This window comes from Vombatus ursinus, unplaced genomic scaffold (assembly GCF_900497805.2).
Source record: "Vombatus ursinus unplaced genomic scaffold, bare-nosed wombat genome assembly UNPS02014775.1, whole genome shotgun sequence".
Taxonomy (NCBI): Eukaryota; Metazoa; Chordata; class Mammalia; order Diprotodontia; family Vombatidae; genus Vombatus; species Vombatus ursinus.
Window position 1 is genome coordinate 14,240,797 of NW_020954553.1, and position 20,672 is coordinate 14,261,468.

Below are 20,672 nucleotides of genomic sequence, written 5' to 3' on the forward strand. Positions count from 1 at the left end.
ACATGTTTTGAAGGCAGAACAGGGAAGTAACATCAGAACTGGAGGATTCAACAGAATTTAGTAAGGCAAAATCCAACATACATGCACACCTACATACATATATTTTAATGTCTCCTACAAAAACATTTACCAGTGCTGCTACAGAGTAGCAGCATTAACAAGATTAATTAGCTGATTGATTGTTTTGCTCTTTACTGATAAAGAAGCCCTTTGGGCTTAAAACTAAACAGTGAATGGGGGGTTTTGGTTTAGAACTGGAAGCTTTGAAGGAGCGTTTCTGGAAGCACGCGTGTCCCATGGCCAAGGTCCAAACTGTGTCTGAACGAAAGATGAACCTGAACATTATAGTGAAGGAAACGGGTGCCGATGGCAAGGAAGAACTGAAGGCTGATGTGGTCCCCCTGACTTTGGCAACAGAGAAATTAGATGGAGTGAGCTATGCAAAGCCAGGTATTTATGGAGTTCTTATGTTTCGGGGCATTTTTTAGTCCTCTAAAGAAAATGCCATCTGTTAGGAGATCTTTGATGCTGTTGTGGCCCTGCACTGGGGAGTTTGGGAATATCACAGTTAAAGGATGCGAAGAGTTCAGGATCATCTAGGCTAAGCTCCTCATTTTACGGATGAGAAACCTGAAGCTTCAGATGAAGTAGGGGAGATGATTTGCCCAAGAAACATGGTAAGCTTAGTGGCAGAGCCAGGATGCAAACCTAGGTCTCTTGACTCCAGTCTAGTCCTCTTTCCGCTGCAACCTCATCTGTTCTGCTAATCTTGTTAAGGGAATAAAGTATTCCTGGGTACAACATCCTATCAATCTGCTTTCATTTGAATCCTGTTTCCATTGATTGCAGTGTGACTGATTTTGTTTCTTCTCCTTTGGGGCCACCTACCCCCAGGGCCCCGAGTTCTTCCCCAAATAATTTTATGGAATTTGACAGTGCCTAGGATGTGGTCCTGGCCCATGACAGCAGCTAGCACTCGACTAGCCCCATACTCCAGACCTCTTTCCCCGGAAATATGCTAGGAAATCTCTCTGTCCTGCTTTGCCCAGAGGTGTGGTAATGAGCTTGGTGATCTTTTGAGGGTTCTCCCCTTGACAGATCCAATTCGATAGACATTTCTTAAGCACCTCCTATATTCCAGGCATTGTGCCAAGGGCTGGGGATACAGTTTATAAAAAGAAAGCTAGTTTTTACCCTCAAAAAGCTCACAGTCTGATGGGGGGGAGACAAAATATATTGGTCAGGTATACCGTAGAGAGAATTTCTGTGTCAGATAGGGCTTGCTCTAGATAAATGCCGGGTCTCTCCAACCCTGTGGTTTTGTGACTCTTTGGATCCTCTGATTCACTAATTTTGTGCTTTGTATTTAGCCCCTAGAAGTGAAGCATCAGTTTAAGAAGCCCCACCTTTGTAAAAAGAAGGCAACAGAGTCTCCCATTTTCTTTTTAGAAGCAGCACTGCCATATGAATCTAGTTACCTGAAATTGCGTGTTTAGAAAGATCCATTGTAACATGTCTGATGTACTTATATTATTCATCCTTGCTCAGGTGAGAAGCTCCAGGTGCTGAAAGCAAAACTCCAGGAAGCAATGAAACTCCGAAGGCTTGAGGAGCGCCAGAAGCGGCAGGCGCTGTTCAAGCTGGATAATGAGGATGGGTTTGAGGAAGAGGAAGAGGAGGAGGAGGAGGAGGAGGAGGTGACAGATGAATCAGAGAAGGAAGAGGAGGAGGACGAGGAGGAGGAGGAAGGCAATCAGGAGGTCTCTGGCATTGTGTAATTTTGTCACCTTTTTAATGCTTGCTGACTAAGTCATGATTAATGAAGGAAAGAAAATCAGATTGGCGGAAGATATTATTTCTGGCATTGTTGCCAGAGAAAGATAATAAGCATGTTCAGTTACTTAAGAGATTCAAGCTGCCCAGATTGAGGTGACGACATAGCCTGATCTATGATCCTCAGGGCTGTTTTCTAGGCTTTTCAATCGTCAGCACCATTTATTGAACACCTACAATGTTCAGAGCCTCGTTGGTGACTCTAATTTGTTGGTATCTATTTTTGAATGTAAAAGTGATATTGAGACCCCTTTGTATAACTAGGCTCTTGCTCTCCTTTAGTGATTTAGTTAATTCTTTCTGTGCTGAGAATAAAAAAGGAAAAGCAACCTAGGCCATTGTTAATTGCTGACTTTTCTGGGTGTGGGAATGAAATCTCAAGGCAGAGAGGCTTTCCTGGGTCGGTGATGGTCTAGGTTAAGGGAGACCCCCCCAACATGGAATTTCGTAGCCTTTGTAAGGAGCACTAAGAGGAACAATTTATATTTATACACATCATCTCATTAGGTTAGAAGGTTCTTTTGTAACTGGGTTGGTTTAATGTCTAGAAGAGGAGACTAGGAGGGGAATCTAAGTATCTGAAAGGTGGTTATTTGGGAAAGGAATTACATTTATTTTTTGTAGCCCTAGAGGGCAGAGCTCAGTGAATAAAAATTTCAGGGAGGCACATTTAAGCCTAACATACGGAAGAGCTTTCTAAGACCTGGAGCTGACTGACAGGAAGGCTTGCCTTGTGAGTTCCTTGTACCTAGTAGTGTTCGATCATCAGCCTTGATGACCACATACCTGTTGGGACTACGTGGGGCTAGATGGCTTCTGAGGTCTCTTTCAGCTCTTAAAAGTTCTGGGCTTCTAACCTTGAGCAAATCACTTAATTTCTTAGTGTCTCAGTCCCCTTTTCTCTAAGCGGGAGATAGCAATCCCCCTTTCTCTTTCCTTCGCTTCCCAGTGCCATAAAGAATCAGATGAAATAATGTGTGTAAAAACTGTCACGGAAATTCAAGGATTAAATTATTATGGCCTTAGCTCAGGGCAGACTTAAGTCAGGTTGCATTCCTAGACTGTAAGAAGAAAAAACCACCATGCTTCAAGCTAATGGTTTATTTGTGCTCTTTCTTTCTCTCTATTTTTTTTGGTGCTATTGGTATAGACAGGAGAATTTCTTCTTGATGATGAAGAGGTAGAACACAAGGATATGAAAGAGGAAGATAAAGATATAGATAAGGAGAACATCGCTGACAGCACAGAAATTTTCAAGGCCATTGATTGTAGCTCTATTCCTAAGCCTCCCACTCTGGAATCTACCTTGCTCCTGTTCAAAGACAGCTCCTCCAAAATGGGGTAAGAGATTCTGCGTAGGGAATTGAATTTCTGGTCAGGAATTGTTGTCTCTGCTGAATGAGTTTTCACCTTTTCTTGATGACTCAGAGTCACACTTCTGAACACCAAATATTACACAACATGCAAGGACACTGTTGCCCTCAGAGGCTATTGAAATGTTAAGGCTATTTGCTCTTAACCTAGATAGCCTCAGACTGTTGGGCAGATTCAGGAAAAGGCCATTTTTGACCCTACCTTCTTATTTTGTAGATACTTTCCTGCTGAAGAAAAATCTGAGGCTGATGAAATCACAGGCAAAAGAGCCAGTAAGCTAGGTAAGTACTGGGTCCCTTCTTTTTAGAGCTTTGCTAGGCCTGGGTTCCCCAGAGAATGGTAACAATTCCTGACCAGATTCAACTTAGCTGAACACAGTTGTTTGGAGGCTAGTCTTTCAAGTGGCTAAGACATATACTTCTGCATGAGAATATGTTACACGTAGATTTTTAGAAACTAGCTGCACAAATCCAAGATAGAGAAGGCATGAAAGATGGGGCCTTGGGATCAGGAAGACCTGGATTCAAATCTGGTCTCAAACACTTACAAGCTGTGTAACCCTGGACAAGTCAGTTAACCCTAATTGCCTCCAAAAACAAAACAAAAACATGAAAGACAGGGTTTTAAAAGGAGCTCAAGGGGCAGCTAGGTGGTGCAGTGGATAGAGCACTGGCCCTGAAGTCAGGAGGACCTGAGTTCAAATTGGCCTCAGACCAATCACTTGACACTTACTAGCTGTGTGACCCTGGGCAGGTCACTTAACTCCAATTGCCTGAAAAGGAAAAAGAAAAAAAAAGGAGCTCCTTATGAATCAGCAGTATGCCACATCAACCAAAAAAGGTAATGCAATGTTGAGCTTCATTAAGAGAAACATGGTAGCCTGAGGAAGGGAGAGGCTAGTTCTACTGTTCTTTGTCAGACCGTCTTGGGAGAATTGCTTTTAATTCTGGGCACTATGGAAGGATATCGATAAGTTGGAGCATGTCTGGAGGAGGGTGGCCAGAGTGGCCTGGAGACCATGTTCCCTCAAGGATTAGTTGAAGGAACTGGAGATATTTAGTCTGAAGAAATTAAGGGTTAAGGAACATCACAACTGTATTCTGGTGTTTGAAGGGTCATTATATGGGAAAGGGATTAAATTTCTTTTGCTTGGCCCTAGAGATTTTTGGCTCAATGTAAGGAAAGACCTCTTAACAATTAAGATATCCAGAAATGGAATAGACTGCCTTGGGGAACTGTGTATTGCCTATCACTAGATGGGGATACTATAGATAGAGGAGATTCCTGTTCAGGTACTGGCTGGGATCCCTTCTAACTCTCAGAGTTCCAGAAACCTGCGTTGAGTCATATGTTGTGTAATTGTGGGCACATAGTAGGTACCATAGAAGTACTGGTTGATTCATATGAATGCTAGGGAGGTATTTGCATCACATGAAGGTCATAGCTGAGCATGTGAGTCAGAGAGAATAGTCACGGAAGTAACATGTCCGGACTGGGCAGGATGAAGGGAAGCCTCTTTGATCAACTTCATGGAAGAGGTGAGAGCTCTCAATAGTCCTTTGGTTTAAAGTTCCAATCTATAATTGTAGAATTTTTTTTTTGAGGGCTTCAATATTTTACCCAAGAATTTACCTACCCTTAATGTATTGGAGCATGTAATTTGTGGGGATTGTCAGGAATTTTACCTGACAGTTTAATTCACAACTCAGCTTGGTTCCAAACAGACCCACCCCTATCCTCTTTGTAGGATAATGCACTTAGAAGCTGTTTCTCTTTATTTAGAAGAAGATGATTCATGCTCATTGCTAACAAAGGAGAGCAGCCACAACAGCAGCTTTGAGATGATCGGCTCCATGATTGCTCCCTATCAGCCTTGCAACAAGCAGTCGGGCCGTGGGACCAGCTTCCTCCCTGGGCTGGGAGGATTCCGATCCCCCTCCCCTGGGTTGTTTCGAGCAAGTTTGATCAGCTCTACTTCCAAGGTAAGATGGTGATCGTTTGCCCCCTCTCTTCCCTATCTCAGTTGCCTCTACTTCATTACCAAACAAAGAGCGACAATGCCGACCAACTTCCACTGCATTGCTTCTCAGTTTGGATGCGCTTGGAGAAGTGCTCTGCCTCCGTCCCTTTGCAGAGGTGGTCCCCCAGGTGTCTCAGTTCTTTCTTACCTCCTTTAAATTTAAAGCACCGCTTAGGTGTGAGCCACTACTGTACTAGGCCTTTCCAGGTTAACATCAGTTATTATCACAGTCTCCTTCTTGAAATTACTTTGTATATATGCTTGGTACTTATTTATGTAACCTTGGATTTCCCTAGTAGAATGTAAGTTCCTTGAGGGCAGGAACTATTTTGTTTTGGTCTTTGTCTCCCCAGCACTTAGCATAGTGCCTTGCACATAGTAGGTGCTCAATAAATGCTTGTTGAATAGACTTTAGGAACCTAAGATGTGTCCTTATCCATTCTGCCTCCTCTCTGCCCCCGACGCACACATCAGAAATGAGCCTTAGCCAGCCTTCCTTCATTTTGGAGGTGTCTTCCTTTCTTCTTTTCGTTGCTGTACGTTGTCCTCTTCAACTGTAGTTTCCTGAGAGTGGAATAATTGTTTCATATAGTAGCTTCTGTTGTTGTCATGGTGGTGAGTGACATTTGTAAAACATTTTGTTTTTGTTTGGTTTTGTTTTGCTGCCAGAGTTCAGGGAAGCTGTCTGAGCCTTCCCTTCCCATAGAGGATTCCCAGGAGCTGTATAACGCCTCCCCGGAGCCTAAAACTCTCTTCCTGGGAGCAGGAGACTTCCAGTTCTGTTTAGAAGATGACACTCAGAGCCAACTGTTAGATGCAGATGGGTAGGTAGTCCTATGTTCCCGTGGGTGGGAATGCTGGTTGGGTGCCGCTTGGTTTTGTTAAAAATAAAACGAATTTCTGTCACTCCATCTGTGCTGAGTGCCGACTTCTGAGAAAGAGAAGGTGTGTGGACCACTAAGATTGTGCTCTGAAAGTTTGAACAAAGTCTTCTACAGATAGATGACAACACGTAAATAGACTTTGCTAGGATGTTTTCTTTGATGGCTGGTATCTTTGAATTGCACAGATGGTATTCTGTAAATAAATAAAATATATCCCTGCATCCTTCCTACTATTTTGCATGGTCACTATTTCATTAGAGTAAGGATTGACAGGGTTCTGTCACGCTAAGTGGACATACCATCTGGCCCACACGGGCCTGTTGGAATGAATGTATGCTTTGAAACCCAGCCTAATCCTTTTCCTTTAGAATAGCCGTAGTTTTTTGTTTTTTTGTTTTTTTTTCACCAAAATATCTTCTTCCCTCCATTGGATTAGTAAGAGGTTGAAGTTTGGGTTTTTTAATCCTCTTGTTTTGAACTGAAACCTGTTTTTTATGGTGTATATGAAGAAGGAGACAAGTTAAAAGTTTGTCATGGATGCTTTACGTCATTTCTTCAACAGGTATTTAATTAATAAGCACATCCTTGGAAATGGAACACTGTACTAGGCACTGAGGGGAGACGGAAAGTTTAGCTTTGCCCTCAGAGAGCTTACATCCTATTAGCAGGGATGAGATAACTACAGTCTACTATATTCCATGATAAGTATTTTGTAAAAGGACAGACCCAGTGCTGTGTAAGATCTCAGGGGGAAGATGCTGGGTTAGATGATCTCTGGTAATTGACTCAGAGTCTGGTATTTTTAGGTTCTTAAATGTTGGGAATCACCGAAATAAATATCAGGCTTTGAAACCACGGGTGCCATTGGCCAGTATGGATGAAAATGCCATGGATGCCAACATGGATGAGCTGTTGGATTTGTGTACAGGAAAGTTTAAGTCTCAGGTTGAAAAACCTTTGCCTGAGAAGGACGACAGAAAGGAAGACATGGAGGAACTTCTAGGTCTTTGTTCAGGGAAATTTACCTCTCAAGGTAAGTACTTTAGCTAGAGTTCTCAGTCTCTGCTTCAGAACGGAATCTTGCTTTTCCTTGGGGTGAGGAGGTGCCCCATACAATAGTGCTCCTTTCCGGAACTGATGGTACATTTCCCTCTCATTTGAAGTTTGGGTTTCCTCAGCATGATAAAGCAGTAGCTGTAAACTTTTTAAAGAATAGGCTGTGATTTGTGGTTTTCTGCATGTTTACTACCTATGATAATTTGTTGGGGTGTGGAGGAGAACTCTCTGGTTTGCTTACTTTGGGATTTGGTGAGCTAGCAATTCTATGCGTATAGGTGAGGAAATATTCCTCAGTAACAAATCTTCCTTTTGCTCTTTGTGATAATAGGTTCTTCAACTCCTGCTCCTTCAGAGTCCTCCAAGCAGGAGAAGGAGATGAGCATTGATGATCCAATGGCCGAAGCCCTAGCTCTTTGTTCAGGCTCCTTCCCAACAGACAGGTGAGTCCTCGTGATTATTGGGAACTTGGGAATACCCTGGTTCTCGCTGGAGTTAGATCCTGCCGTACTAAATCCCAGGACTCTTTCTGAGGCCTGCTGGGCTCTCATTATCCTATGGACTCTGTCCCCTGGGAAAGGGAGTCAGATTTTCAACACGTCAGTGTCACACTTGTGCATGATAAGGAGGTATCAGTGGCAGGAGGGTGTTTTAATAGTTTCATGTGTGTTAGAGGAGAAGAGAAGCAGGGAGCCTCATTAGCTGTCTCCTGAAATAACCATAGTAATAGGAGCAGGCTTGAAACCAGGAATTTAAATTCCTGGCTTGGTTGATTGCTTTTAAGAGCTTATTTATTGATTTGCATTTCAGGGAACAGGAAGGTGAAGAAGAGGAGGAGTTTGGTGATTTTCAGCTTGTCACTGATAGCAATGTGTTTGATAGTGAAGAAGTGAGTATCGAGACCCTATAGAAATGATTGGACTTCTTAACATGGATACATTGACACATTGAAGTTTTGGATCCCAAGTTTGGCACTATTTCAGAAACAATTCCGTAGATCGAAATGTTTAACTCTTTGGGCAGAAAATTGCAAAGCTGGCTTTCGTTAAAAGCACATTTTAGTGTGTTTAGCCTCAGATGTGACTTCCTTTTATGTGGCAGGGGGAGCATTCTGAATCTGACAATGAAGCTTCTGAAGCCCAGGAAGATGATGATGAAGCTTTTGAAATGGAAGCCCATGAGGAAGAAGATGATGAGGAGGAAGAACTCTTGAAGCAGTCTGAAAGACAAAAAAGGCAAATGTAAGGAGTCCTGCTCACTTCTGTTGCCACATGGGCCCACTCATAGAATTTTCCCTATGGACCTCATAGTTTCACTGAGTTAGGTCCATGTTTGTGAGTCAGCAGCTTCCTATTGGGGGAAACGGAGTTCATCTAAAAGTAAGGCCTCAGTTTCTCTTGAGTAACATTTAATTTCTTCATTCAGAACTCATAGACTCCTAAGATTTTGGAAAGTTCTAACCTCCCACAAACTGAAGGATTTTTTTCTTCTAGATAGTCATCTAGCTTTTCCTTAGACACTTCCAATGATGAGTAGCTCCGTAGTATAGTGAAAGGAGTATTGAACTTGGAGTCAGGAGGACCTGGCTTTGCGTCCCAAATCTGCCACTTTCAACCCATGTTATTTTTGGCAGGTCACTTAACCTCCTCTCTATGAGCTTTAGTTTCCTCATCTGTAAAATAGGAGTAATAATAAAAATACTTGCCTGTGCTTGCAGTAATTACATACCTCACAGGTTAGAGTAAGGAAAACATTTCATAAACATTATATAAGCATTATATAAAGGTGAATAGTTATTATTGTATTTCTGGACAGCTCTACTGGATAAAAAAAAATTCTTCCTTTCCGTTGACCCAAAAATCTGCTTCCTTATACGTGAGTCCTATTTTTTGCCCTCTGGAGCTACAGGAAATCATTCTAAGCTGTCATCTTCATGTCATTCCTCCACCTGTCAAGTCAAATCTTCACTCAGCTAAAGCATCCCTAATTCTCTCAGCTCTTCCTCATAGGACTTGGTCTCTGATTCTCTCTTCTTCCCCACCCTCCATGGACTCTGGTTTGTTGTGCTTCCTAAAATGTGTCTATAACTAAACACAGTACTTCACCATCACACAATATAGTGAGCTCTTGCCTTCCCTGATCAGAATACTATGTCTTTTTTTAATGTAGTATACTATTACATTAGAGTGGCTTTTTTTTTTCTTTTTTAGTAACTTGGTCACCTTGTTGACTTGTATAATGCTTGCAGGAGTTTTTTCACCTGAACTGCTGTTTGTTCAGTAATTTCAGTCATGTCTGACTCTCTGTGACCCCGTTTGGGGTTTTCTTGGCAAAGATACTGGAGTGATTTGCCATTTCCTTCTCCAGCTTATTTTACAGATGAGGAAACTGAGGCAAACAAGGCTAAGGGACTTGCCCAGGGTCACACAACATTAGGTCAAGTCTTGTACTGGGGCTGAGGATAATACCTGCCATGAGGTTAGACAGAGCACATTGCATTATGGATGTTGGAACCTTCCAAGGCTGAGAGACTGTGGGAAAGCTACAGCTGGGGATTTCTCCCAAAGTTCTGCAACAGCACTCATTACAGCAGGAGTGGCCTGCTTAGCCAAAGGGCCAGCAGCAGAAGGCAGGCTGGAGCAGATGCAGGATCCGGACCCAAATCAGGAACAGAGTGTCTGGGGGCAAGGGCACAGACACCTTCTAGGGTCAAGCTGCTCAAGTTCAGTACTGACATACCCAAAAGAAGGAGGAATTTGATGAAGACGACTCAACGTGCTGTACGAAGCAATGAACTTTCTTTGGGTACAAGTGTATTTTTATGCTCAGACATAGTTCTACTATTTTGTTTTTTATAAATTTTCTACAACTGTACAGCGTTTGCCCCTTATTTTGCTCATTATGGCAATTACTACCTTCAGGTGTCAATTGTCACATCTTCCCTGTCTCATATTATAAGTATAAAGTTGATTTTGGAGACCCAAATGGAGAATTTTACATTTATCACTGATACATTTTTTGTTACTCTATTTTTTTAAAAATCATAATCTAGACCACAGTTTGGCAAATGGGTAGCAGGCCATAGAAAAATAGGTGGCAGGCTGGATTTGCCATATTTTGCCAACCTCTGATCTATACTGTCGCAATATTTTGGAACCTTAATTCTGTTATCTGCTATATTAGCTATCCCAATTATCCTCCTATAAGCTGCACACTTGATAACTTTGCTTTTCATTCAGGTTGTTGATAAAAGCCTTGAGCAGGGCATGGTCAAGTACACTACACAAATAAAGGATGAGACTTTGGTTCCAGGGTTTAGTGGCAAACTCTGATAGTGACATCTAGTAGATCTGCTGTCAGTGAGAACCAAAGACAGGGTTGCTATGAGAAACGCTGGACTTGGGTTTAAGTCACCTCTGTGACCATGGGCAAGTCACTTCCCTTCTCTAGGCCTCAGTTTCCTCTTTTGTAAAATGATCTCTGGGATTGATCTAAAGAATCTCTGAGGTCTCTTCTTGGTCTAAAATCTTATTCTCTTTGAGCTCGTTCCCCGTGAAGGCTGAGGTGGAGATTGGGGGAAGATGAACAGGAGCATCTGAGGAGCTGTGAAATGAAACCTTTATACCACCTGCCGTATTCTCTGTTTCCATCCAGTCCCTCTCACACCCATTAAGCCTCCCTTGATGTAGTGTAATTGAAAGCAAAGTACAGTTGGTTTGGTCAGTCCAGCAGGTACTCTGATTATAAGGTGGCCCATTGGGGACGGGAAAGGAGTCTGCTTTTTTCCCAGTGGTTTCTTAGGGAGTGTGTGTGTGTGAGATTGATGTTTTTTTTTTTTTTTTTAACAACCTTCAAATTTGCTCTCTAGGAGGCTGAAGAAGTACCTGGAGGATGAGGCAGAGGTGTCAGGGAGTGAAGTGGGAAGTGAGGATGAGTACGATGGGGAAGAGATCGATGAATATGAAGAAGATGTTATTGATGAAGAGCTCCCTTCAGATGAAGAACTGCAGGATCAGGTCAACAAAATACACATGTCAGTATCATGGCGAACTCGGTGGAGGGGCAGGCGTGAGGCTCATGAGAGGTTTTTGCCTGTAGTCTGGTTGTTGATTCTGGTTTTAACTCTCCTGTTTCTGCAGGAAAGCCATGTTGGATGATGACAAAAGACAGCTGCGCTTATACCAGGAGAGGTACCTTGCTGATGGAGACCTGCACAGTGACGGCCCTGGGCGAACGAGGAAATTCCGTTGGAAAAACATAGGTGAGGTTTGGGAGCAAGCGACGTGTGCTTTATGGATTTCTAACCTGTTTAAGATGAAAGTGGGAAGCCAGAGGTCGTGCTGGAGAAAAGGCCTACCGCTTTTCTCCTCTCTCGGTTTGGATGAGATTTATACTCATACAAACGGATTCACGTTTTCCACAAGGCAGGCTTTTTTCTCCTAAGATTAGAGAAAACTGACCCCCGTGACTCTTGATTTAGACGATGCCTCCCAGATGGACTTGTTTCACAGAGATTCTGATGAGGATCAGAATGAAGAACAGCTTGATGAAACAGAAGCCAAATGGAGGAAAGAGCGGATTGAGCGCCAGCGGTGGCTTCGGAACCAGGTACCAAGCGTGTGGGAAATTTACTGGGTCCTTTATCACAGCGTCCAAGTGAAAAGCACTAGTTTCAGGTTCGCAGATCACTAGCAATCTTTTTTTAACCTCTGTGGGCCTCAGAATCCTCCTCTGTTGGGTTAGACTAGACTCTATTCTATGACCTTGTGGTCCTTCCCTATGTTAAAGTTGGGTGACTGGTAGGGACTACCCAGTGGGCCAGTGCCTCTGTGGGTGCCCTTCAGTAGCTGAGGACAGTGTCTTCTTGGGAACCTCTGTTCATGGCATTAGCTTCTTTGGTTTGTAGTAGATCTCAGCCCCTAACGTCTTTGTTCCAGGAAGTAGCGATCTCCAGCTATTTCCATGTAGCTGACTGTGCAGCCAGGGTTGCTTCGTCTAGTTCAGGCAGCCGGAAGAAATACAGAAACACATCTACGTGTCAACCTGTTGCTTAAAACGTATTGCAAAATAGAAGGCTGACTGCTCAGTAGCCCTAGCCTCATAACCCCAAGTTTGAAAGGGCAGCCCTTTGGGGAGTTCTGGGACAGTTGTGTGATTTTTCTGCTAATGGCATATGAATTTTATTTTCAGGCTCAGCAGGGGAAAATTACAGCTGACGAGGAAGATCAAATTGGAGAAGAGAGTCAGTTTATGATGCTGGCTAAGAAAGCCACTGCCAAAGCACTTCAGAAGAAAGGTGAGCTGGCTGCCCGCCCTTTGGGGCCAGTCTGCTTGGATTGATCATGGAAGAAGGTGACCAATCCAGGCTGATGGAACTGTGGCATCTTAGTCTTCGAGATCTTGGGGGTCATGGTTTTCATTTTTCTGCCTTATTTGCGTAGTATTCCCCAAACATGTTACATCAAATAAAAATGAGGCCATACACAACCTCAGCACAATTCCAGCATGGTATAAATGTTATCTGGGCACCTTTCTAGTCTTAGAAGGAAAGGAGCTGTAGAAAAATCAGGGGTACCATCCATCTTTCATGAGAGCCTAAGTGCTGCTTTGTGCCCCTCGCTCAGGACTGGTGCAGCCTTTAGTCACATCACGTTTTCTTAGAGCTCCGTCGCCTCCTGATAGTTCTGCATTCCAGAAAGCCCACCCACAGTGTGATGGGGAAGGTTCTTGTGACCTAGAGTGTTGCAGGGAGAGAGGCTCCTACTTTACCCTTAAAACAACAATAAATCTCATATTTCTATATTGCTGTAAGGTTTACCAAGGCCTTCCCTCCCAACAGACCTAACACTACAGATTTCTTAGGGTCACCTACTCTAATCTGAGCCAGTGTTATAAAATTATCATAGTACTGGTTTCCAGGTTCATAGGATCACATATTTAGAGCTGAAAAGGATTTCCTGCCATCTGTCACCCAGCTCTTGGTTTATTTGCATGGCTGGCTAGACGGTTAAGAATTAAAAGCTCACTTATGCAGCTTTGCCAGAACAAGTTTCTTCCGTGCCATTGCCAGGTAAGATACATGTTCATTCTTCTCTGTTTCCAGCCAACCGTGTCGCTGTTGTTCAGGAAGCAAAAACCTTGCCCAGGAGCCCCTTTGAAGCCATCAGACCTGGAAGTGCCCAGCAGGTTGGTTGATGCCCATTTTCAAAGCTGCCCTACCTCTCCTCACTCTCACTGCCGGCTGCTTCCAACCTCATCATTCAACAGGACTGCTCTCTCCAGATACCAGTGATCTCTTAATTGTCAGATCCAATGGTCTTTTCTCAGCCTTCATCCTTCCTGATCTGTCTGCAGCCTCTCACCTTGTTGATCCCCCCTTCTCCTTAATACTCTTTTTTCTCTAGGTTTTTGAGACACTACTCTTTTTTTTTTTTTTTTTTTTCCTACCTCTCTGATGGATCCTTCTTCACCTCTTTTGCTGGCTCTTCATCCAGGTCATACTTGCTAGCCATGGGTGTCCCTCACGGTCCTGTCTGTTGCCTTTCTTTGTATCCCCAATGCTTAGCATGCTGCCTGGTGCACAGTAGGTATTTAAGAAATGTTTATTGACTGACTGAATGATATTCAGGCAAGCGTCATGTGCTTGAGTTGCTGGTGGGAGAAAGGAGGCTGTAGGCTGTAGACTTAGCTTTGTTAGGGGTAGATGGAAGCAAAAGTAAAATCTGTTATCACTTCTGCAGTGAAGCAGGGTGGGCCTTGGAAAGGGATCTTTAATGAAACCAAATGAAATGAAGGCTTCCTCTCCATTCACCCTGTGCCCACCGTTTGGGGCATTTGATACCCACCCTGGCTCTTTTGTCTCTTTGCGCAGCTAAGGACAGGCTCACTGCTGAATCAACCCAAAACTCTGCTCCAGAAACTGTCAACCCTCTCTGACCTCAACCCTAGTGCTCCTCGAAACTCCAGGAATTTTGTCTTCCACACACTCTCCCCAGTCAAAAATGAGGAGGCAAAAGAGCCTTCTAAGCCTCAGGTAAGGAAAGGAGTGATCTGGTGTGGGAAAGGGCCCTGGCAGAGTGAGTCCTAGAGGAGCACTCATATCATACTGGGACTTCTGAATTATGTTTCCTGCTTTTGTGACCTAGGCTGCTGTGGCAATGTCTGGCCCTTTGGGCTCAGAATTCCCATGTCCTCAAATGTCCCCAGAGCACTGCTGTACCATCAGCATGTTCACCTGCCCAGAAAATGTCATTTTGTTTCATTGTTAACCTTTTTCCATTTATGGGGTGCTCTAGTTAAGAGTTAAATCCCAAGGTGTTTGATTGTTTTACTTTTACTGCCTCTCTCTCTGTCTTGTAGGTGAAGAGAAAGGGCCTACCTTTGACCTCCCCATCTCCCAAGCACCTCAAAGCAGACAGCACTTTAGGATCAAACCGGAGCATCTTTAAGTATTTGGAAAGCTAACTTTGTCGGGATTTGGTGCCAGCAACCACCTCGAGTCGAAGAGTCAGAATCAGAAACCGTCTTGGGACATTCCTGGCACCGAGGGTGGAATCAGTTTATTTTCCAACCTTCTCTCCTCTTTTCCCAGTCAGCACATTAAGAAGAAACTTTGAAGGCTGAGCCCAGAACTTTCTGCATGCATGGCTTGCCTTTGCTGCTGCATCAGACTCCGGATTGGCCACAGGTCTGCTGCTGCAGTGCTCGGGATGTTGGCTCTGAGACAGGCAGCTCAAGCTGTCCTCCCTCTGTTCAGTGCCCAATAGACCGTGTCCTGACAGGGGGGGAAGGCGGAGAGAGAGATTATAATTTAAAGAAGTGTGGTACTGGGGAAGAAATCAGTGCTAATTGCAGTGGCAGTGGTAGTCACCGTGCTTAGAATTCTGTTCCCTTCAAAAAGATTCAGGGTGATAGGCCTTCAGAGACTAGTCTCCTAGACTTAGCTTTGTTAGGGGTAGATGGAAGCAAAAGTAAAATCTGTTATCACTTCTGCAGTGAAGCAGGGTGGGCCTCGGAAAGGGATCTTTGATGAAACCAAATGAAATGAAGGCTTCCTCTCCATTCACCCTGTGCCCACAGTCTGGGGCATTTGATACCCACCCTGGCTCTTTTGTCTCTCTGTGCAGCTAAGGACGGGCTCACTGCTGAATCAACCCAAAATTTACCTTTGCTTTTTTTATGGTACAATCTTGAAAAAGATTCTTCTCCTGGCACTCAGGCACTCACCCTGGTGGGGGTGAGATCGATAGGGAGAGGAAATAGGGCAAAATGAGGGTAATATTTCAAGCCCAGTTAACAGGAAGAGAACCTTGCTCCTTTTCCCCTTAAATTCCCAGCAAGACAGGAAATCTTTTCACCTGGGCCAAAATCACCCTTCCCTACTCAGAAGAGGTTTCTTTAAGGCTTCCTCCTTCTCACTCTCTGGAGGAGAATCTTCCCACTTACTTAATTGTATTTTTTCAGGGCTGAATGTGTGGCCCTTCCCTGACCAGGGCAGTGGCATTTTTATCTTTAATTAATTAATCCAACAGACAACCACTGTGCCATTCCTGCCATGGACAATTTTTCTCTTTTGCCAAAATGTAGGAGCTTTGTGGTTGAAGAGAACTGTCCAAGCCTTCTTATTCTTTCTTAGCCACCGAAGGTTCCCAGAGCTTTCCCCTGACCTGAGGATTCAGGCTACCCCAAAGAGAAAACCTCCGAATGCTTGGAAAGGTGGCTCAGACTGAGCTGGTCCATCCTGGGAAGAGCTCCCTCCTGCACATTAGTTCAGCTGGCCTCATTAGGTCTGGGATTTCTTTCAGTGTTTTCCAGCACTAATGTTTCTGATGTCAGTGTGGCAAAGAAAGTTATTTGTATATTTGTACTTTTATTGGGGGGGTGTATAGAAGTGTCTTAATACAAATATAGTTTGTAATAAATGTCAGTGTGTGTGACCCGTAGAACAGTTTTTTAAAATTCTCCGGGCAGGCCTCTTTTCAGAACACATCTGCCCCATTTGAAAAACAAGGAAGAATATCTCAAGTTGCTATACCCTTAGCATGCTGGTCCAGAGGACTGCTGCCATTTTCCCTTTGTTGGCGTCATGGAATCCCTGAAACATTTACTGATTGGATGCCAGGCTTGTAGCCAGCCTTTCTTTCTTGGATTTTGTGTCTTTCAAGCCTGTTCTTCGTATTCCTAGCAGCTTGTCTCTGGCTTCTTTCCTTACTCCTTGGCCCTCATCCCCTGCTATGGCTCAAATTTTTTTTCTCCTGCAGAGAATCCCAAGGCCGAGCATCTTCATCTTCCTCAGGTTAGGAGAGAATAGGGGACTGAGACCTGGTAAATGGCTGGTTTCTTCCCCAGAGTAAGAGGTACCATGTGGAAAAGCCTGATCCCAGCTAAGTTTCTAGTCCCTTTTCCTTGAACAAGGAAGCTCCTTCCTCTCTAGCCAGCTCTGATGACAGCTTCTCCACCCTGACAGGTTGCATTCCTTTTTTTTTTTTTTTCATGTGGCTGAATTGAATCAGTGTTTTCTTCCCCTTATGGGAGAGAAGGATTCAGACTGAGTAATATGGAAGTTGTGTTAAGTACTGTGGATATACATACCAAGCAAAGAAAGACAGTCCCTGCCCTCAAGGAGCTTACAGTTGGATGGAGGAAAGACCCCCAAAAGGTTCTGAAAAGAGGGGGAGGAAGGAAGGGAAGGGCTCCAGTGTGGAGGCATGGTGGAAAAATCAGAGGAGTCCCAGAGTTAGTTGTACAGTCAGGTGAGAAGTAACCTATTCTGAGCTGTGCTTCCTGCTTAAATGGAGTCCTGGGGACTCATTGAAACAAAGGGTGGGATAAGGTAGAGTTTCCAGGCTGATGGGATTTTGCAAGATGATGAGTTTTTCCCAATCATGAGCTTCCTGGGGCAGAGGATGCAGTGCATCTCAATGCGAAATGAGAAGGTCAAGGCAGGGGCCCCCTCAGCCAGACCCTCCAACACCAACCTGTGAAGTTGTCTGTGCTGACTGCGGCTGGTGCCTGGAGTGGACTGGCCTGGGATGGGGAGAGAAGGTGGGAGTTCTGTGTGTGATTCCTTAAGGCATTAACCTTGTGTGGCATTTCTACCCTAATCTTGGGGATTCAACTTTAATTACTTTAAATATGGCAGGTCCTTCTTTTGAGTTTGGTTGGAGAGTTATCAGGAACACAACTTACTCTGCCATCTTGCCACTCATATAACCTTCATGCTGGAGATGGATGAAAGTGAATTGACCACCAGGTGTAGGTTGGAAGTCAGTGCGAATCACCTGTAAGCTCCCCTCATTAGACTGAGCTCCATGAGAAAGAGCAGGGACCATCTTTGCCTTTCTTTTACCCCAGTGCTGCACATCCCTTGTTGAAGAGGAACCTGACAGATTGCACAATGGATCCTGCACTGGACATGCAATCAGGAAGACCTGAATTCAAATTTGTCCTCAGATACTTACTAGCTCTGTGACCCTGGGCAAGTCACTTAACTGTTTGCCTCAGTTTCCTCATCTGTAAAATGAACTGGAGAGGGAAATGGCAAACCATTCCACTATCTCTGCCAGGAAAACCCCAAAAGGTGTAACAGAGTTGAACACAACTGAAAAGGGCCAGAGAAGTAGTGCTTTATCAGCATTACTATTATTTTCACTTATATTTTAAAAACATTTTATGGTTACAGAGTGCTTTGCATATAAATATTTTATAACAAGTGTTATAACAACCCTGGGGAGCTAGGTGTCAATGGTGGATAGAGCACCAGCCCTGAAATTAGGAGGACCCGAGTTGAAATCTAGCCTGATACTAGCTGTGTGACCCTGGGCAAGTCACTTCACCCTGAAGAAAGGAAGAAAGAAAGAACCCTAACAACTCCATGACGTTAGCAGCATCAGTCCTAGTATCCCTGTTTTACTGGTGAAACTGAAGCTAAGAAAGATAGAGGGATTTGTCAAAGGTCACACAACACCACAAGTCAGAGGTGAAACAGCTGGGACTCGAGCCCAAGGCCACAGTCCAGTGCTTTTGCTCTGTATTGTGCTATCCCTCAGGAACTTCTGGCGTATTTACTTTGTCACGGTACCAGGCTAACGTTTCCAACTTGTCATTCTCGGCAGACATAGTCATGGGAGTGTGCTCAGCAACCGGTGGTCTTTGTTTAAGTGTTAGGTCTGGCTGGGCTGCTCTCACAAGGAGCCGGGGAAAGGAGAAGGGGCTCATTGGGATCGGGAAGGGGGTGAGCATTAATCGTATTTCCTCCTGGCCCTGCTTTGTTCCATACGCTCAGCATGTTGGAGAATGAGGAATTGGGAGAGGTCATGACTTTTAAAGGACAGAACTGATGACTGGTGCTAAAGAAACCTGTACAGTAGATAGTTTTCCCTCCCAATTCTTTAAACCCTTGGTAGCCAGCACAAGTCTGTGGCCTTGCTGGTGGAGAGTGGAAATGGCATCTGGCTGTCCCTTACACCACCTTGACTGCTAAACAGCTAACGCTCAATGAAGGATCTTGGCTTAATAGGTCCTAAGTGATGAGTCCACAAGGAATAACTCGGGAAGGAGAGAGAGAGAGGGAGAGGACTATTTCTTTTCAGGAAGGGCCTGACCTCACTAATCTACCCTCCTCTGTACCCAGTTGAGATCTGGGCTGCACAGCTCAGCTCCTATTCAGGATTCAGCTCGGGCTTTAGTCTTTGCCACAGAGAGGGGCAGTCTGAGAAAGTTAACAGACAATAAAAGAAGGTTCATGAGCTGTGTGTGACCTTGAGGGAGTTCGGCTCAGCCTCAGTTTCCTCACCTGTCAAATGCGAAAAGTAATTTGGTGGTACCTCCTTCCTCAAGCTGCCATGCGGGTCAGCTGGGATCTTGTGTAGTGTCTGCAGTAGAAATAAATCTATGGGGGTGACTTTGCTCTTTCGCTACATCAGTGGCTGCTCACTGCATGTGGGGATGGCCAAGAGGTGGTCTGTGGGAATGTGTTAATGAGGAAAGATGAGGAAAGGAATGAATGTAGCCAGTGGTCTGAGACGTAAAACCCCTGCTTGAGTTGGGTTGGAGGCTGGAGATGACAGCAAATCCAGTTTTAATGAGCTCTCTGATCCCTTGCCACCCCATTACTTCAACACAGATTAACACAAGCCCTTTAGGAGAGCCCTTTAGGGGCCTCTTTATGTGTAGCCATCAGGTTACTGCTCAGTTGCTGAGGTCCTGTGGTGACAAGGTGCCCTCAGTCCCTTGTGGGGGATGGGGGGGTTTGCAAATACCTCCTTAGCCCCTGCTTTGCCTGCCCTGAGGATTGAATTTAAGTGGCTCACACTGGAGGTTTTGCAGATGGGCAGAGGTGGATTTGGGTTGATGCCCCCCAGAGTAGCCTCCTGATTCCTGGGGCCTTGTGGCCCGGAATCCCCTGAGGTCTCTGCCCCTTGTTTCTAAGGAAGAGCATTATAATAGGATGGCTGTGCTGTGAGCTCCTCGAGGGCAGGGGCCCATCTTCTTTATTCTAGAACAAACCTCAATTTATCACTTAGCACAATGCCAGGCACCTAGTTAGTACTTAACAAAATTTTGATTGGCTCCATCTTACCATCCTAGTGCTGTAAAATCTTGTCCTATTTAATCCGTACAATAAACTTTGTGAGGTAGGTAAGGGTACTGTTTTCATCTTACAGATGATAAAACAGGCCTGGAGAAGAAAACCGACATAAGCTAGTTAGTAGTACAACAAAGAGGTTCTTATTTGAGTGTTCTTTCTGCTATGCTAAGCTGGAGTGGGGAAAGAGACAGGGGGCCTAGGAGAAGTCCAGTCCCTGAACCCAGCCAGAAAAACGCCATCTGTATTTCCTCATTTGGTCCCCTGAGAGATACTCATGAATTTTAGAGCCAGCAGGAACATTAGAAGTCATCTAGTTTAGCTTCTTCATTTTACAGTTGGGGAAACTGAGGCCCAGCAAAAAGGAACTTGCCCAAGGTTATACAAGGGCTCATTTGTACCTACCCTCATAGGACCATTGGGAGGCTTTGTAAACCTTAGAAGTCTTATAAAAACATCATCTACTGCTAGTGGTAGAGCTGGGCTGAGAACCTGGGGCTTGGAGGATAATCAACCTCACCTCCCAGCCTCCACAACATCCCCTCACCACCCTCCCTCTGCCGCCTGGGCTGTGCCATCTGACAGAGAGACGGTTTACTTGGGTCCACGCTCACTCCCAGATTCTGCAATATTTTGGGAATGTGAGCAAAGTCTCTGTGAGTTTGGTGTCTCTGGAGAGTTTGCTTTGTTTCCCAGCAACCTGAGTGTCAGTCATCGAGTCTGTTTTAATGGCTGCATCCTGACTGCCAGGCCAAGAGTACTCTGACCCTTCCTTTCCCTCTTCTCTCTCTCCCTCCCTCTTTCTGCTCTCACCTCAAAGGCTTTTCATTTCCAGGTTATTGATCTGCTTCTCCCCTGTGGTGGAAGGCTATGCAGGGAGGGACTCCTGCTTCAGCGAGAGATATGCCCACAGTGGCTG

General features: G+C 44.6%; 1 protein-coding gene across 1 annotated transcript in view; it reads left to right on the forward strand.

Annotated features, from left to right (window-relative positions):
- Window positions 1–16,103, forward strand: part of CLSPN (claspin) — a 37,798-nt gene extending 21,695 nt beyond the window's left edge. The window contains exons 9-25 of the mRNA XM_027864742.1: window positions 253–450; window positions 1,549–1,760; window positions 2,984–3,174; window positions 3,424–3,488; window positions 4,990–5,189; window positions 5,897–6,051; window positions 6,918–7,144; window positions 7,499–7,610; window positions 7,978–8,056; window positions 8,269–8,408; window positions 11,036–11,200; window positions 11,307–11,428; window positions 11,648–11,775; window positions 12,358–12,463; window positions 13,271–13,353; window positions 14,039–14,200; window positions 14,527–16,103. Of these exons, the coding sequence (XP_027720543.1) occupies window positions 253–450; window positions 1,549–1,760; window positions 2,984–3,174; window positions 3,424–3,488; window positions 4,990–5,189; window positions 5,897–6,051; window positions 6,918–7,144; window positions 7,499–7,610; window positions 7,978–8,056; window positions 8,269–8,408; window positions 11,036–11,200; window positions 11,307–11,428; window positions 11,648–11,775; window positions 12,358–12,463; window positions 13,271–13,353; window positions 14,039–14,200; window positions 14,527–14,631 (2,450 nt within the window). The 3' untranslated portion in view covers window positions 14,632–16,103. The remainder of the gene's footprint in view (window positions 1–252; window positions 451–1,548; window positions 1,761–2,983; window positions 3,175–3,423; window positions 3,489–4,989; window positions 5,190–5,896; window positions 6,052–6,917; window positions 7,145–7,498; window positions 7,611–7,977; window positions 8,057–8,268; window positions 8,409–11,035; window positions 11,201–11,306; window positions 11,429–11,647; window positions 11,776–12,357; window positions 12,464–13,270; window positions 13,354–14,038; window positions 14,201–14,526) is intronic.
- Window positions 16,104–20,672: the final 4,569 nt, after the last annotated feature.